Source organism: Sapajus apella, unplaced genomic scaffold, assembly GCF_009761245.1.
Source record: "Sapajus apella isolate SASKATOON/1434 unplaced genomic scaffold, GSC_monkey_1.0 scaffold44, whole genome shotgun sequence".
NCBI classification, from domain to species: Eukaryota; Metazoa; Chordata; class Mammalia; order Primates; family Cebidae; genus Sapajus; species Sapajus apella.
Window position 1 is genome coordinate 11,389,299 of NW_022436984.1, and position 13,627 is coordinate 11,402,925.

The 13,627-nt window shown below is 38.4% G+C and overlaps 2 protein-coding genes across 7 annotated transcripts in view; both read left to right on the top strand.

Annotated features, from left to right (window-relative positions):
• Positions 1-13,627, top strand: part of LOC116524180 (regulator of microtubule dynamics protein 2) — a 70,901-nt gene that overhangs the window by 8,402 nt on the left and 48,872 nt on the right. The window lies entirely within an intron of this gene.
• LOC116524303 lies at positions 11,961-13,321 on the top strand (the record flags this gene model as incomplete). Its single annotated transcript, XM_032239538.1, has 1 exon — positions 11,961-13,321. A coding segment is annotated over one exon (954 nt), but the record flags the coding sequence as incomplete, so codon positions are not given.

Sequence of the window (13,627 nt, forward strand, 5' to 3'; positions counted from 1 at the left end):
TCACATAAAATGAAAAGGAATGATATTTTGACTTAGATTATAATTAAAATAATATTCATTAGTCAGTATTTAAGCTAGTTTAGACCATATTGACAAAAAGAATATAAATAACTTACTAGTAGCAGGTGGTATTATGTGAATATTGAAGAAGGCAGTAATTATTTGCCAAAGTATGTAACCTATTTTTTTTAATATGGCCACCGTGTGACTCCTTATATGAGAATTCTCTAGACCACTGCTGTTCAAAAGAACTTTCTGCAGTGATGGAAATGGTCCAAGTCTGTGCTGCCCAAGATGATAGCCACTAGCCCCCCTGTGGCTATAAAGCACTTGAAATGTGGCTGTTGCAACTGAGAAACTGAATGTTTCTTTTATTTCATTGAAGTTGTAATTTTATTTAATTGTAATTAATCTAAATTTAAATAGGCATTTGGGGCCAGTGGCTACTGAATTTTAGTGCAGGTCAAAAAAGATTTGAGAATATGTAGGTGATTCTGTCTCATCTTTGCATGGGTTAATCCATTGAATGTTAACACCAGAAACATCAGTATATATTCTTTTAGGGAAAAGCAAATAATGTGTGAATAAGGAAATGGTGCCTGACTAGTGTTTTTGAGGAATAAAATAGGCAGGTTAAAAAAAAGGATCACTAGTGAATATGGTACGGTCTGAAATTCTTGAGGGCAGGGATCTTGTGTTTTTATTGCTGTAGTCCTAACACCTTATTTCTGTGCCTAGCACAGAGTGGATGTCAGTAAAGATTTCTTGAATGAATGAGTGATCTGCTAAATTACCTTGGAATTGGGAGAAGGGATCTGGAGGAAACAAAGGCTCTGGAGGGAGGTCCTAGGGATAAAAGCATAATTTCATAGATTAAAAAATGTCAATAGTTGATCAGGTCTTTGAGATCAATGCTAGGACTGGAATTCTTTAACATCTTTGTAAAGATGAACTAGAGTAATGACTCTGAATAGTAAGGCAGAACTACAGATGATAGCTCTAGGAAGGTCTCCAAAATTTGTGTTCTTGGACAACAACAAAGGTTGTTAACTGGTTTTTTTTTTTTTTTTTTTTTGAGATGGAGTTTCACTCTTGTTACCCAGGCTGGAGTGCAATGGCGCGATCTCGGCTCACCGCAACCTCCGCCTCCTGGGTTCAGGCAATTCTCCTGCCTCAGCCTCCTGAGTAGCTGGGATTACAGGCACGCGCCACCATGCCCAGCTAATTTTTTGTAGTTTTAGTAGAGACGGGGTTTCACCATGTTGACCAGGATGGTCTCGATCTCTTGACCTCGTGATCCACCCGCCTTGGCCTCCCAAAGTGCTGGGATTACAGGCTTGAGCCACCGCACCCGGCCCTTGTTAACTGGTTTTAAAATAGGTAAGGGAAATATTCAGAAGGAATCTAAAATAGTTCTAAATCATTTGAAACTGTAACTCAGAAAAGAGACCTAGTAGTTATTTATTATGGGTGTAGAAAGCAGCAGCTTAGTACTCTAATGAGAAAAATCACAACATAGCATTTAGCATTGTTGAGAGTTATTGAAGACGAACCAGATGGTTATCCTACCTGTATGTAAATCTGTAATATTTCCTCATCACGTGCCTTGTGTGCAGTTTTGGCAATTAGATCTTTTAGAAAAGATCTAATGGAAATAGGGACTAACCAGAGAAGGTCCACTAGACTGAGAGGAAAAATGGCAGTTCTGCTAAAGGAGTGTAGACCAAAAGGGTGAATGATCTTCAATCTAAAAAGACACTGGTTAAGTTAAACATAGGCTTATTCAAGAAACTCTATAATTCTATAAAAAGAGGCAAACTTTGATAAGTTTAGGATTCGTTTAGGACAAATAAAAAGATAATTATGGGACTTAATGAATTTCAAGTAATGGTATAGGCACAAATTTTTTATGTGGGTCAAGAAGGATTTGTGAAATTTATGAATGACAGTAATGTACAGCTAGTTGGAAAAACCAGACATGTCAAAACTTTAAGATTGATGTCAGGAGAGACATTCCCTCTTCTTGCTTGATCCTGGGTGCCTTTGTTAGCAATAAAATACTAATGTGCTCTTTTATATAAACAAGGCATATATGGTCTTTAGTTCTTAAAATTTGCATACATGTCATTATATGGTACACATGTTTTGTAACTTGTTTTGCAATACAATTTTTGGTTCCATATGAAATTTAAAGCAGTTTTTTTTCTAATTCTGTGAAGAAAGTCAATGATAGCTTGATGAGAATAGCATTGAATCTATAAATTGGGCAGTCTGGCCATTTTCATGATATTGATTCTTCCTATCCATGAGCATGGAATGTTTTTCCATTTGTTTGTGTCCTCTCTTATTTCCTTGAACAGTGGTTTGTAGTTCTCCTTCAAGAAGTCCTTCACATCCCTTATTAGTTGTAATCCTAGGTATTTTATTCTCTTATAGCAATTGTGAATGGGAGTTTGCTCATGATTTGGCTCTCTATTATTATTGTATAGGAATGCTTGTGATTTTTGCACATTGATTGGGTACCCTGAGATTTTGCTGAAGTTGCTTATCAGTTTAAGGAGTTTTTGGCCTGAGATGATGGGGTCTTCTAAATATACAATCATGTCATCTACAAACAGAGACAATTTGATTTTTTCTCTTCCTATCTGAATACACTTTATTTCTTTCTCTTGCCTGATTGCCCTGGCCAGAACTTCCAATACTAAGTTGAATAGGGGTGGTGAGAGAGGGAATCCTTGTTTTGTGCTGATTTTCAAAGGGAATGCTTCCAGCATTTGCCCATTCAGTATGATATTGGCTGTGGGTTTTTCATAAATAGCTCTTATTATTTCGAGATATGTTCCATCAATAGCTAGTTTATTGAGTGTTTTTAGAGTGAAGGGGTGTTGAATTTTATCAAAGTCTTTTCTGCGTCTATTGAGATAATCGTGGTTTTTGTCGTTGGTTCTGTTTATGTGATGGATTATGTTTATTGATTTGTGTATGTTAAACCAGCCTTGCATCCCCAGGATGAAGCTGATTTGATCTTGGTGGATAAGCTTTTTAATGTGCTGCTGGATTTGGTTTGCCAGTATTTTATTGAGGATTTTCACATTGATGTTCATCAAGGATATTGGCCTGAAATTTTCTTATTTTGTTGTGTCTCTGCCAGGTTTTGGTATCAGAATGATGCTGGCCTCATAAAATGAGTTAGGGAGGAGTCCCTCTTTTTCTATTGTTTGGAATAGTTTCAGAAGGAATGGTACCAGCTCCTCTTAGTACTTCTGGTAGAATTCAGCTGTGAATCTGTCTGGACCTGGGCTTTTTTTGTTTGGTAGGCTATTAATGACTCTCTCAATTTCAGAACTTGTTATTGGTCTATTCAGGGATTTGACTTCTTCCTGATTTAGTCTTGGAAGAATGTATGTGTCCTGAAATTCATCCATTTCTTCTAGATTTTCTAGTTTATTTGCATAGAGGTGTTTATAGTATTCTCTGATGGTAGTTTTTATTTCTGTGGCATAAGTGGTGATCTCCTCTTTATTATTTTTTATTGTGTCTATTTGATTCTTCTCTTTTCTTCTTTATTAGCCTGGCTAGTGGTCTATTTTGTTAATCTTTTCAAAAAACCAGCTCCTGAAGGGGTTTTCATGTCTCTATCTCCTTCGGTTCTGCTCTGATCTTGGTTATTTCTTGTCTTCTGCTAGCTTTTGAATGTGTTTGCTCGTGGTTCTCTAGTTCTTTTAATTGTGATGTTCAGGTGTCAATTTTAGATCTTTCTGCTTTCTCATGTGGGCATTTAGTGCTATAAATTTCCCCCTAAACACTGCTTTAGCTGTGTCCCAGATACTCTGGGCACTGTGTCTTTGTTCTCATTGGTTTCAAAGAGCATCTTTATTTCTGCCTTAATTTCGTTATTTACCCAGTAGTCATTCGGGAGCAGGTTGTTCAGTTTCCATGTAGTTGTGCAGTGAGTTTTGAGTGAGTTTCCTAAGTACTGGTTCTAATTTAATTGCACTGTGGTCTGAGAGACCGTTGTTACGATTTCTGTTCTTTTGCATTTGCTGAGGAGTGCTTTACTTCCAATTATGTGGTTGATTTTTTTACCACTATGTAATGCCCTTCTTTGTCTTTTTTTATCTTTGTTGGTTTCAAGTCTGTTTTATCGGTGACTAGGATTGCCATCCCAGTTTTTTGTTGTTGTTGTTGCTGTTTTGCTATCTATTTGCTTGATAAATATTCCTCCATCCCTTTATTTTGAGCCTATATGTGTCTTTGCACGTAAGATGGGTCTCCTGAATATAACACACCAATGGGTCTTGACTCGTTATCCAATTTGTCAATCTGTGCCTTTTAATTGGAACATTTAACCCATTTACATTTAAGGTTAATATTGCTGTGTGTGAATTTGATCCTGTCATTATGATGCTAGCTGGTTATTTTGCCCATTAGTTGATGCAGTTACCTCAGAGTCAGTGGTTTTTATATTTTGGTTGGTTTGTGCAGTGGCTGGTACTGGTTTTTCCTTTCTGTATTTAGTGCTTCCTTCAGGAGCTCTTGTAAGGCAGGCCTAGTGGTGACAAAATCCCCTCAGCATTTGCTTTTCTGCAAAGGATTTTATTTCTCCTTTGCTTATGAAGCTTAGTTTGGCTGGATATGAAATTCTGGATTGAAAATTCTTTTCTTTAAGAATGTTAAATATTGGACCCCACTCTCTTCTGGCTTGCAGTTTCTGCAGATCTGCTGTTAGTCTGATGGGCTTCCCTTTGTGGGTAATCTGGCCTTTCTCTCTTGCAGCCCTTAACATTTTTTCCTTCTTTTCAACCTTGATGAATCTGACAATTGTGTCTTGGGGTTGCTCTTCTCAAGAAGTATCTTTGTGATGTTCTCTATATTTCCTGAATGTTGGCCTGTCTTGCTAACGGAGAAGTTTTCCTGGATAATCTTGTGAAGTGTGTTTTCCAACTTGGTTCAGTTCTCCCCGTCAGGTTCAGGTACACCAATCAAGTATAGGCTTGGTCTTTTTACATAATCTTATGTTTCTTGGAGGCTTTGTTCATTCCTTTTAATTCTTCTTTCTCTAATCTTGTCTTCATGCTTTATTTTATTAAGTTGATCTTCAATCTCTGATATCATTTCTTCTGCTTGATTGTTTTGGCTATTGATACTTGTATATGCTTCATGAAGTTCTCTTGCTGTGTTTTTCAGCTTCATCAGATCATTTATGTTCTTCTCTAAACTGGTTACTCTAGTTAGCAATTCTCTAACCTTTTTTCAAGGTTCTTAGCTCCTTGCATTGGGTTAAAACATGCTTCTTTAGCTCGGGAGTTTGTTATTACCCACCTTCTGAAGCCTACTTCTGTCAGTTCGTCAAACTCATTCTCCATCTAGTTTTGTTCCCTTGATGGTGAGGAATTGTGATCCTTTGGAGGAGAAGAACCATTCTGGTTTTTGGAATTTTCAGCCTTTTTGCACTGGTTTTTACTCATCTTTGTGGATTTATTTACCTTTAGTCTTTGCTGTTGTTGATCTTCAGATGGAGTTTTTTGGTGGTCATCCTTTTTGTTGATGTTGATGCTATTGCTTTTTGTTTATTTTCCTTCTAACAGTCTGGGCCCTCTTCTTCAGGTCTGCTGGAGTTTGCTGGGGTTCCACTCCAGACCCTATTTGTCTGGGTATCACCAGTGGAGGCTGCAGAACAGCAAAGATTGCTTCCTGCTCCTTCCTCTAGAAGCCTCTTCCCAGAGGAGCACTCTCCAGATACCAGCCGGTACTCTCCTGTATGAGGTGTCTGTCGACCCCTGCTGGGAGGTGTCTCCCTGTCAGGAGGTATGGGGATCAGGGACCCACTTGAGGAGGCAGTCTGTCCCTTAGCAGACCTCGAGCACTGTGCTGGGAGATCTGCTGCTCTCTTCAGAGCCACAGGCAAGAATGTTTAAGTCTGCTGAAGCTGTGCCCATAGCTGCCCCTCCCCTTCATGTTCTGTCCCAGGAGGTTGAAATTTTATCTATAAGCCCCTGACTGGGGCTGCTGTCTTTGTTTCAGAGATGCTGTCCCCAGAGAGGAGGAATCTAGAGAGGTAGTCTGACTACAGTGGCTTTATGGCCCTGTGGTGGGCTCCACCCAGTTTGAACTTCCTATTGGCTTTGTTTACATTGTGAGGGGAAAACTACCCACTCAAGCCTCAGTAATGGCAGACCCCCTCCTCCCACCAAGCCCAAGTGTTCCAGATCGACTTCAGACTGCTGTGCTGCCAGCCTGGGAATCCTCATGTTTTTGCTCTTATCGAACACCTTCCTTCATAATTTCTTAGGAATATGTGGAAGAATTTCTTAGAAGTGTACATTTGAAGTGCTGAGTTATAGACTATATTGTTATTATATATTGCTAAATTATTCCTTAAAGTGTACCAAGTTACTATCCTATGAGCAGTGTATGAGAATTCTTATCTTCCCATACAAATTCTTATATTGTCAGACTTTTTAATTTTAGCCATCCTGATGGAGATGAAATGGTAACTAATTATTTTTCAATTTCCCTGAGCACTAGTGAGATTGAACTTTTCATCATTCATTTGTCATTTAGATTTCTTCTATGAATTTCTTTTTAAAAAAGAAAAGTTGACATTAACAAATGAAGTCCCCTTATTCATTCAATGTGAGTGTCTACTCTGTGGTAGGCACTGTCTGGACTCTGGGGGATCTAGCAGGAAACAAAGCAAAGTCTTGCAAGTAAAACAGATTAAAAAAAAAACTAGCAGGGTGTTAAAGAGTGATGCTCTTGGTCTTTTAACTAGTTAAAACTAGAACCCTAAAGGCCAAGAACAAGCAATAAGTGCCAAGCAACTTTCTATCCTGCAGCCAGATGCTAGATCTTCCTGGGCAGGACTTGCTAAGAGATTGAAGCCACTGCCAGCATGAGCAGCCATCCACATGCTACTGATGAAGGAACTGCTAAAGGCTGAGAAGCATTTCTCCCTGGAAAGTTGTTCACGTTCTGGGCATGCCACTGATATGATTATGAAGCCGGATGCTGTGGGAACATATGCCATTGCACAACCACAATGTATAGCATGGGAAAAGAGAAGAGAGTGCAGTATATAGCTTTCTGGAACCAGTAATGAAGGAATGGACAGAGGTGAATGAGCCTGCAAAAGAAGAGAGATTACAGCTCAGTGAAATGAGCAGTGAACCAGCGGACAAAGGTGTCACAGAAACCAAGAGAGGACAAGAATTCCAGAATAGTGGTAAAAGCCACAAGTTTTAGAATCATTTTTACCCAAGCATGAATCCTGACTCAGCCTTTAGCTGTGTAACTTTAATTCTCCAAACCTCAATTTATTTATCTTAAAATGTGGTTGATAATGCATGTCACATGTTGTTTTAGATGATAATGAAAGTTAAGATAATCAAGTTGCTTTGCACTGTCTAAAATAAATTATTTTAAATAATTAATTACTTTATAAATTAGAAGGAAATGGTCAAATGTATTAAATGTACTAGAACAGGAGTTGGCAAACTTTTTCTGTCAGAATTTTAAGCTGTATATTTCATAAATCATTCATTGTGCTCCCTTCTATTATATATACATTTTTCATGTTAGACTGCAATTAAACTCTCCCCCTGTTCTTCTAAATTAACTTTCCGAAGTTGGAGTGTAGTCTTTTCCCCCTTAGGGTATGCATTAATTGAGGCTTTCTTTTCACTGTGACTTTATAATATCTAGCATGCAATATTTCTACTCCCCACATCTTTGCTCTGCATATTCACCTTGCCCTTCCCCCACCACCTAAGAAAAAAAGTTGGTCATGCTAACAGGTGAAGTGTATAAGGTGTCTGCATATTTTGTGCAGCTTCAGAGTTAGATTGAAATCACCAGGCACAGACTTAGTCTTGTCATTTTGTTTACACATAGGGGAAAACAATTCCGTTTATTAAATGTTTTGTGTAACTGCACCCAAGTTTTGCCATGCTGAAAACTTGGACCTTTTCTGTGTAGTGATTTTTTAATTTTAGTTTTCATAACCTGGAACTGAGACTGTTGTTTTGGCATGATATATGTAGTGTCTCGTAACTGGAGTTTGCTTTGTTTTATAGTATCTGTACTCCTTGGATTTTTCAAGGGTTATTTTGTAAACAGATGATGTACTTCTCATTGAAAACACAATTTTAAAAAGCCAACCTCAAAAAAAAAAAAAAAAAAAGAATTTTAGGCTCTGAGGACCACACAATCTTCATCTCAAATATTTAACTCTGCCATTGTAGTGTGAAAGCAGCCATAGGCAATATGGGTATGGCTGCATTCCAATAAAAATTTATTTACAAAAACGAGTAGCTGGTAGATTGGGCCCCAGGATATAATTTGCCAGCCCCTGAACTAGAAAAATACATTTAACAGTAGCCTTTCACTTCTAATGTGTTTGGTCAAGTAAAATAGGGACTGAACTGTGTTTGCCAGATTTGAGACTTAGGAGGTCATTTATTGTGAAGGCTTTCAGGATCAGTTGCTGGGTAATTATGAGTACAGAAACCTGATCTAGGCCTGGACAAATGAAAGAGGTAAAGATGTGGACACCAGAAGGGCAGACGCATATTTCAGGGAACTTGACTTTAGATGGAAGGAGGATGTATAATTAAGAAGGGGTGTCAGTTTCAGAGAACGTATATTTTATGTTTTATTTTTTGTGTTTTTTTTCACCTGAGAGATACTTGAGCATATTTATGGGCCACAGGGAAGAAGCCAATACGGAGGGCAAGAGTAAAAATGCAGGAAAGTGACCTTTTTAAAAAATATCAAAAACAAAGCAAAGGAAATAACCTATGAAACAGGGGGTGTCATTCGACCCTTTTAGCAGCAGTGCACCTCAGGTATTGGGATAACATGTCAAAGAAAGAATAGTATCACTTGCAGACTCTAGAGAAGCTGTATTAAGCTCAACATAGTGTCTGGTAACATGGAAACTGACAATATAAAGTAGCATTGCTGCCCCCTAGTAAAGGAGTAGGTATTAGCTTGGAAGAGGGTAAGCTCTTCTCTACATTTTGTTATCTTCCTCATCAGTGTCCCTGTTAGCATTGTCTATAAATATAATAACCAATAGATTTTTATTGGAGGACATTCAGTCCTAGTATTAGTCACTGTCTTTTCTAGACTCCAGCTTAGATAGGCAGCTGCTGTGAGGTACCTCAGAAGATGCTTCTGTCTTGACTCGGGATTGTCATGACCCGTATGTTCAGGAACAGAGCTACTCAACAGTGGTCTGTGGACCAGCAACATCAGCATCCCATCTAGCCTGTGAGAGTGTGGGAAATGCACATTCTCAGGACATATCCCAGACAGTGAATTGGGATGTCTGGGAGCAGTGCTTAGGAATCTGAGCATTTTAACAAGCTCTGCTGGATGACTCTTACACTCCCTAACGTTTGAGAAGCTGTGTTCTAGAAGAGTTTCTAACATCCACCTGAGTGATCATGATGAAATTGTGGTTTTAATGAGTGGCAATTATGGTTACAGATAAACAAAAGTTTCATTGGGTATAGTGAGTATAATGATGGACTATTGACCTTGGTGAGAATAGAGTGGCTGTAATAGAAAAGGAGGATGGTTGGGTGGCCGTAGGGCATGATAAAAGAGAATTGGGAATGAATTGATGGAAGAACATGTTTTAGATGCTTGTTATTATAAGGGGTTACTATTTGCTTTTGGGCTAAGTCTAATTTTGGTTGTCTTAAAAATAAGCCAAAAGGAGGCAATTTGAGGACAGTTAGAGAGTTAGATAAGCTCTTCATCTGGAACAATATTAAACAGCTTCTAGATATTACACTGTTCTCGCAAAGTGCAAAAGAGATCCTTTTGGAAAATGATAATCAGATCTTAGTGTGGCTTAGGAACAAAAGACAGTAATCTCACAAGAGAGGGAAAATGTAATCGATTGTTACAGAGACAAACAGTCCTCCTTGGGCTTCTTGTGCTCCCAGACATTTTGTTACATGAGCCAAGCATATAAGGCCCTGATCACTCTTTATGTGGGCCATTTTCAGGGTTGTGGTGAGCAACCTTGAAGAATGAGTTACTGTTTCCCTTCAGGACCAAGACCAGGTTTAGCAGATTTGCTTACTGCTTGCTGTAGAAGTAGTAGATCATCTAAGCTCAGTGTTCTTTTCTGTAACACAATCCGCTGTGAATACAAGTCTCCGTGAGTCCTCTGCATTGTCCCTGTGGCAATGTGCGACAAAGCAGAACCAATGTAAATGTCCTTGTGATCATGCTGCTTTGCTGTGTCATAAGTAACATAAGTCTTCTGTCTTCTGTCTCTAACCCAGTAATCTCATGTCTTCTGCCAACATCCATGAACCAGTAAGAAATTAATTTATTAGCTTGTATGTAGAGTAAAATCAAATCACAAATCCAACCATCATACGGTGAACATTAGAGAGCTTTGGGTCTCTTAAAAGGAATTTGTTCAAGAATTTCCTGCAGTAGGGTGTTAGGAAGGAAGCAAAGGCTAGAGGTGGTAGTAATATTTAGGATCAGGAGATTGCACAGTAAATAAAAGTATTTGAGGTGGTGTTTCATGTCATAGGTAGCTATACACCTACACATATACCTGTTATGGGGACAATAGCCCAAATTGGTTTGGATAAGAAAGGACAGTGTTTATTTTCTAACTCTGTTAACCTAGTGTTTTGGTGAGTATCAGTTGTTCTGAGGAGTGCTATGTAGTGGCATAGCATATCCCCATGATCTGTGCAAATGGCCCAAGCAGTCAGATGGCATACTTTATTGCCATCGTGGATGAGTCTTGTTTTATTTGTGGAAACAATGACATTTGCTACTTATTAAACTTTTTTTCCCTTCTCAATGTACCTTTAGGCCAAAGTCTCTAACAGTTGCTTTTCCAAATCACTGGAGGATGCAAAAATCTAGCGTAAAGAATATTCAAGTGAAAGAAGAATGAGTTAGTAGGACAGGGGTGTGGAAGGCAGCTGGAGAGAAAGATGGTCCAAATTAAGGATTGTACAGGTGTCATATATGTTATTGTCCTCATCCAGCTGTTTTCCCACCCCTGGATTTGTTGGCGGACTCCTCCAACAGTGAAGGTAAAAACACATTCCAGAGTCATGTGAATTCCAACTGTTGAGAAAGGTGAGCTACAGAACAATTCTATTCTAAACTGACGTCATGAGATTCTAGAGTCTCTGTTATCACACTCATATGTTGTTGCCATGTTAATTCCATATGCAGTTTGAGCATTCAGTCTTCTGACCTGTTCCACCTACACAGGGCATTTTATGGCTTAAGGATGATGGCCTAGAGGGGAAGAGAGAGACTTACTTTAGATTAAATTCAAAATGGGAAAATGCTTAAGGTAAGCCTTAGAAAAAATACTTTAACATGTGCTAAAAAACACATGAAAATATTCATAAACCAAGCTTTAGTGCTTCCTTTAGTTTTCCATGATAACTGGATATACTGGACTATCTGGATATTCACTTAAAACATCCTCCCCAGAGAGATTCTGCTTCATCACCATGGTTAATATTTTAAAATACAATGAGTCAAGAGAGTATAAGTTCATTCTCCTTAACTCCTTTAAATACAGTAGTTTAGTAGTCTCAAGCAGATATTCTGGTTTATTACCTTTAAAACCAGTTCTGTCTTTTCCTTTGGGAATCTTGCATATGTTTCCCCTGATCTTTCTTTCTACCTGCTTCCCTGATTTTTTCAACTTCTCTTCCTAAGGTTTAATAGTGTGAGTAGGAACTGCGTAGGTAGAGACAACCTTTTAGACTTATGCGTTCTTTTGGGTACCTGTTTGTGACCATTAACTTTAGCTCCCCTATTCTTCTTATTCCCTGCTGTTTCTGTATTGATATGGAAACAATACCAATTGGTGGCCACCAAAAGGTGGATATTAGTCTTCAGGAGGCTTGGCAGATCTCCACTCTGCTCCCTATTTTTTTTTTCTCATTTGACCCTTTTCTCACTATAGCTGCTGCAAAGAGGACCAGAGCTTCCAACGATGTTGTCCAGAAGATCAAGTTACTACAGACGCCCAGCATCATGAAGCTTCTTCTATTTTACAAGCAAATGTATCTCTTGATCATAAAACATCTTATTCCCCTGTGACACATAAAGTCAATTCAGCCAAAACAAGTAGAAGGCTATCGTCTCTATCAAGTCCATCTTTCTCTGAAAGAAGATGTTCTTTATTTGCTAGATTTCAAAAAGGAAATGCTTCCCCTTACTGGCAGCAAAGTAGAGCTAACTTTGATTCTGAAGAAGACACAAGCTTCACTGATTTAAAATCTCCCTCAGAGCATTTTAATAGCCTTATGTCCCGCAGAAGCCGTTTCTTATCCCGTAAACTAAGTATAGTTTCCTGTTACAATAGTGCGATTTTTTTTGATCCTCAAGCAAGTGGCCAGAGTGTGTTTAATCTAAATGAAATCGAAATCATTTTTAAAACCCCAAGTAATAATGATGCTCAAAATCATATAACCATCTCTGCTCCTGAATATAGCACTAAAAATTTTAAGAATTTTGAAATAAACACCACTTCTGCAGCCTTTCGGAACAGTGTTGATAGAGCCTCCTATCAACAAAGCGCATCATCCTTCTTTTCTCTGGCAAGTGATCAACAAAATGGAATTGCCACTGATATTCAACAAAAGGGCCAGTTAAGTAAAGATTTAAAAGATTTCCTTCTTCCTGGTTCTGAAAGTTACAGCACAGATCATTCTCCAGTCATGATTCAACAGCATCCCTCTCAAAGTGGAACTTTGTCATTCCTCCATAAAGCTGGAATTTCTTCATCTTATAAAGATTCTGATTGCTTTATCCCATCGGAAAACGAAGTCACTTCAGCCTCCTTTGATGATGAAAACAGATCTTCACTTTTTGAAATTCCTAAAATAAGGTCTCCTCAGACTTAACCCTCTCTTAGAAGGGCACCTCAAATAGTTTTCCCACCAGTCATCTTCATAGTCTGTAGAATTCACTGCTCATAAACTCCCCCTTTCCTCACCAAGCTTCACTGCATTCTCTGAAAATGATTCCTACATTGCAGTATAAATTTAATTCCTTTACTTTTGAAAGTTGGTTTACTGATGTTATTGGACTATGGAAGTCAAAGATAATTTTGTTTCAAGCTTTTTTTCAGATTTACTGCTTAAAGATGGGTTAATCTCAGATTTCTGAGTGACTATTGTAATACTTTTGTTATCTGAAAATAACATCAACCCTCGATGTGTGGACATTCTAAAAGTAATACATTTTTGAGAGTTTAGTATCTTTTATGATACTCTAATCAGTAGAGATAGTATGTTTTTTTAAAAAAATATTTTATTGTGTTTTAGGTTTTGGGGTACATGTGAAGAACATGCAGGACTGTTGCATAGGTACATACATGGCAATGTGGTTTGCTGCCTTCCTCCCCATCACCTGTATCTGGCATTTCTCCCCATGTTATCCCTCCCCAACTTCCCACCCCCTGCTGTCCCTCCCCACAGACCTCAGTGTGTGATGTACCCCTCCCTGTGTCCATGTGTTCTCATTGTTCAACACCTGCCTATGAGTGAGAACATGCGGTGTTTGATTTTCTGTTCATGTGTCAGTTTGCTAAGAATGATGGTTTCCAGGTTCATCC